A 4639-nucleotide genomic window follows, 5' to 3' on the forward strand; every position below is an offset into this window, starting at 1 on the left:
CCTGGGTTTATAAAGTTAACCTACAGATCTTTATTTGCCATTTGTGCATTTCGTTAAACTACATATACATGTACAACATAAATTTCATATAGAGTTATTCATTTAGTAATCTGAACATCTATTAATGTGTTTTAAAACAAACTTACTTACCTAAATCGTATAGTTAATAGATGTTAAGAGAATAATATGACTTATTTATTGTTTTAACCATCTCCTTCTTTATGCTCTATTCTGATACTAAATATTTTCATTCGCAGATCAAAGTAAAGGTTATGGGCTGGTGGAGTACTGCAGCAGAGCTGTAGCATGTCAAGCTAAAAGTTTGTTGAACCTTAAGCAACTGGATTCAGGATTTCTTTATTGTGAATGGTTGGACCACAAGTTAATCACCTATTCAAGTCTCTACTCCCGATGTTTGTTTGTCACCAGGTTGCCTGCTGACTTCCGAGATCTCACAAGTTTTAGAAAATTTTTTAGTGAAATTGCTACTCCTATTTACTGCCAGGTAAGTACAAGTTGTAAGGATTCAGTGAAACATCTCCTTATTACCAACATTTAAGTACAAGTTGCCAGAATTCAGAGAAACATTTCCTGTTTACCACCATTTAAATATAAGTTGTAAGAATCCAGAGAAACATTTTCTGTTTACCAACATTTAAGTACAAGTTGTAAGGATTCAGTGAAACATCTCCTTATTACCAACATTTAAGTACAAGTTGCAAGAATTCAGAGAAACATTTCCTGTTTACCAACATTTAAATATAAGTTGTAAGAATCCAGAGAAACATTTTCAACTTGTACTTAAATGTTGGTAATAAGGAGATGTTTCACTGAATCCTTACAACTTGTACTTAAATGTTGGTAAACAGCAAGAATTCAGAGAAACATTTCCTGTTTACCAACATTTAAATATAAGTGGTAAGAATCCAGAGAAACATTTCCTGTTTACCAACATTTAAGTACAAGTTGTAAGGATTCAGTGAAACATCTCCTTATTACCAACATTTAAGTACAAGTTGTAAGGATTCAGAGAAACATTTCCTGTTTACCAACATTTAAGTACATGTTGTAAGGGTTCAGGGAATCCTTTTGCATTTATCACTTTTAAGGACAAGTTGCAGCAATCACAACTGTTGGAATTTGAGATGAAATTTTCAGAGTTATGCATCATATTTTTATAAACTATACAAATAATGTATCACATTTTTGCCAATATTGTTTATAAGTCTGTAACATCTTTACACTGTAATACTGTTACAATTTGTTTATCTGAAATGTTATTTAAATAGTTTACAATCACTAGGTTTATCTCTTTCAGATAAAGAAACAGTAGAATCAACAGATAGTGAGCATCTTCTAGAATCTACCAAAATATTTTACAGACATTCACCATCTGCTGAATAACATACAGCATTCACGTATAAGGTTTTTTTTCTTGTAGTTATTCTATCTCCATTAGATCTCCAAGACGGTCGGACATTTATGGTATCGTCTAAATTGGTGCTTCTAGCTATGACAGTTTCTGTAGCTAATTTTACTTACAACATAAGTTCCTGTTTGGTTACACTGGAACTTTGTTAGGATAAAAATTTTGAACTGCTTTAAGAAGGGGGTAACGCTTGTCTTGTAGTTAGGCACGAAATTTTTTTTTTCTTGCAGGAGTAACAGCTTTTGAAAAGTTTAGCTTTCTTTGTTTTGTTTTTTTCTGAGAAGAGAATTTCCATCATTTACAAATTCTGTACAACTTTCAAACGTTAGCAGCATGTGACATTTTATATGAACAGACTACCCATACCAGAAAGAAAGCCATAAAATTATGATTGACATTTAGTGGATCTGTCTTTTACAATATCTAAGATGGAAATAAAATTACATGTTGTGCTTACAAGATGTGAAATCTGGGATTGAATCCCACTTTTATTGAAAATCTTGGGTAAGGAAGACTCTAGAAGTTGGTTGTTTGGAATGATCAAGAATGGACCACGTGCTTGAAAGAGTTCATATCCAATGATTGGTCTGATCACAGAAGAGTAATATTTCTCTTCGTTTAGTGACTTGAGCTGAATGAGCAGAACCCTCATCTTTCATGAAAACTCTCATTGTTTATTAAACTGGTCATTGGTGTGGATAGGAGAAGGTCTTGCTTGAGAATTGAGATGTACAGAGCAACAGTGACCATTTATTCAAATACCACCAGCTGTAATTGTTTATCATGACATCCCACACCATACAAGGAATATTGCTGAATTTTGTTATGATTTGAAAAGGGTTCAACAAAAGTTCTTTGGAAGATAATCACCAGATCCCAAGTATGTCCAGTGTATGAGAAGTGTACAAATCTGGTCATTTTGGACAAAGAGCGTTTTAGCACCTGTGTTGCCTGCTGCTGTTGACGTACAGTGATTTATATTATTATAGTCTTTGCTATGAAGTTAACTCCCGGTGTTAGTGGGACACTGTTAATATTGTGCCCCATGAGGCTCGAGTAAATAATATCACTGTGAATATTGTGCCCCATGAGACTCGTGTAAATAATATCAGTGAATATTATGCCCCGTGTGGCTCAAGTAAATAATATCACTGTGAATATTATGCCCCGTGTGGCTCAAGTAAATAATATCACTGTGAATATTGTGCCCCATGAGGCTCGAGTAAATAATATCACTGTGAATATTGTGCCTCATGAGACTCGTGTAAATAATATCACTGTGAATATTGTGCCCCATGAGACTCGTGTAAAAAATTCTGATGGTACTAATAACTAAGTGTAATTGAAATTAGTGTAAGAATTAATGGCTTTAGCTTTGAAGAAAATAATCTGGAAGAAATTCCTTATATTTGGTTAACAGAAAAAATGTAATGTTTGAAAGTTAAGAATAACACTAAACTATTCAGGTTTTGTGACAGTAGACAAATAGTTAAGAGTTTTCAAACTTGTTATTTGTAGCTATCCTTGAGAAATGAACTATCAGCAAGGTTTGGTCTTGTAGAGTTTGCAAACCAAAAGGATGCCGATGAGACCCAGAAAAAGTTTGATGGACGAGAACATGGAGGCCAGAAACTGAGAGTCTCATTTGGTCAGCCAGGATTTACAGCAGTGAAGCTGTTTGACAAACTGGTGGCTGACATGGTAAGAAAACTGATCTTTACTGGTTTATGTGCTTGTACTTGGGAAAGAAATTGCAAAGTAATGTGTTTTCTGATGTTATGATGAAAGAGCTACATTCTGGAACTAGAAAAATGTAATAATAATCTTTTAAAGATGGAAATATTGTTTTTTTCCACTTTTAAATTTGCAAGATTCAACATCAATGATTATCCAATTGCCCAGAATAAATAGAAGTTTCAGTTGGACAAGAAGTGAAAATTTTCCAACCAGGAAATTTAACTGTTGGACCAAAAAGGGTTGGAATTATTTAAGTTGAAAGGTTCTTTTTATTGTAATACAACAATGTAACTTATTTTTTCAGATGTTCTACTTGTGAAAAATTGTATGTTGAACAACCTACTAATTTGAAACTAAGAGTTAATTTACATAGGTATATTATGTTAGAAATCTGAAAAAATTGTCCCCTGAAATTTCTATTTCTGAAATTCTAATTACTTTATTGGATTGAATGTACCTTTTTTTTTTAAAGTTTTACCTTTTGGAATTGTTATGGAAAAGAAAAAGATTAATCCTTAAAAAATACTTTGTTTAATACTTCTTTAAGTTTTAATTGAAAACTGTTAGGAGAGGAGAATGTTTTATCACTAGCCAGAGGTTTGGACACGTATCTTAATTGTACCTTCAGTATTCTGTGGGTAACTCCGAATAAATATTAAGGTTATTCAGGGCAAAGCAAGTAAAACATTTTTTAAAAAATAATATCTGTAATCTGTGGAATTTGTGTATTATAGTAATTTTATTGTTAACATTAAAAATATTTTAATCTTGATGTGAATTTAAAGAATTGTTGTAATTAGGGTTTGGTTTTAAGTTGAAAACATAGAATTTGTATATTTTATATTTATAGTTTTTATTTAAACTGTCACAAATAGCTTCTTTAATTTGTTATTGTTCAGGATTCCAAAACTAGAAATAAGAGTGGGCTACTTCCAACACCTGCATTCCCAGCCCAAGTATTGCATCAGTTGAGAATGGCAGCTATGAAAAATGCCCAAGGTACTTATCCTTCCTTTCTTTATTTTTATATTAAAAACGTTCTGTTTAGTTGTGTTTGTGTATTTTTCTTATTTGGCAATGTACGCTAAAATGGAATTATAGGATTAAAAATAAAATCATTTTCACTTCATTTTTAAAGCAAAAAAAAGATTGTCAAGTCTGCATTACTTATTTACAGAACAATTTATGAGTATATCAAGTATTAATCAGCCTTAACCCTTTTCAGCCCAATAGCAGTATATTACCATTTTTGCATCTCCAATTTTAAAAATTCAGTAAATCATAAATGTTACCAGATTTTAAACACAGATACTTCAAACATAAGGCACGATAAGAATCAACATGGATACTTCAAACATAAGGCATGATAAGAATCAACATAGATACTTCAAACATAAGGCATGATCAGAATCAACACGGATACTTCAAACATAAGGCATGATCAGAATCAACACGGATACTTCAAACATAAGG

The 4639-nt window shown here is 32.1% G+C and overlaps 1 protein-coding gene across 2 annotated transcripts in view; it reads left to right on the forward strand.

Moving 5' to 3' along the window:
- LOC106468542 (ribonucleoprotein PTB-binding 1-like) overlaps positions 1 to 4639 on the forward strand; it is a 24938-nt gene that overhangs the window by 8197 nt on the left and 12102 nt on the right. For both annotated transcript variants that reach the window (XM_013928973.2, XM_022396878.1), the window contains exons 4-6: positions 258 to 505; positions 2948 to 3130; positions 4066 to 4165. In XM_013928973.2, coding sequence (XP_013784427.1) covers positions 258 to 505; positions 2948 to 3130; positions 4066 to 4165 — 531 coding nt within the window. The remainder of the gene's footprint in view (positions 1 to 257; positions 506 to 2947; positions 3131 to 4065; positions 4166 to 4639) is intronic.

The sequence above is a fragment of the Limulus polyphemus genome, unplaced genomic scaffold (genome assembly GCF_000517525.1).
Source record: "Limulus polyphemus unplaced genomic scaffold, Limulus_polyphemus-2.1.2 Scaffold3049, whole genome shotgun sequence".
NCBI lineage: Eukaryota > Metazoa > Arthropoda > Merostomata > Xiphosura > Limulidae > Limulus > Limulus polyphemus.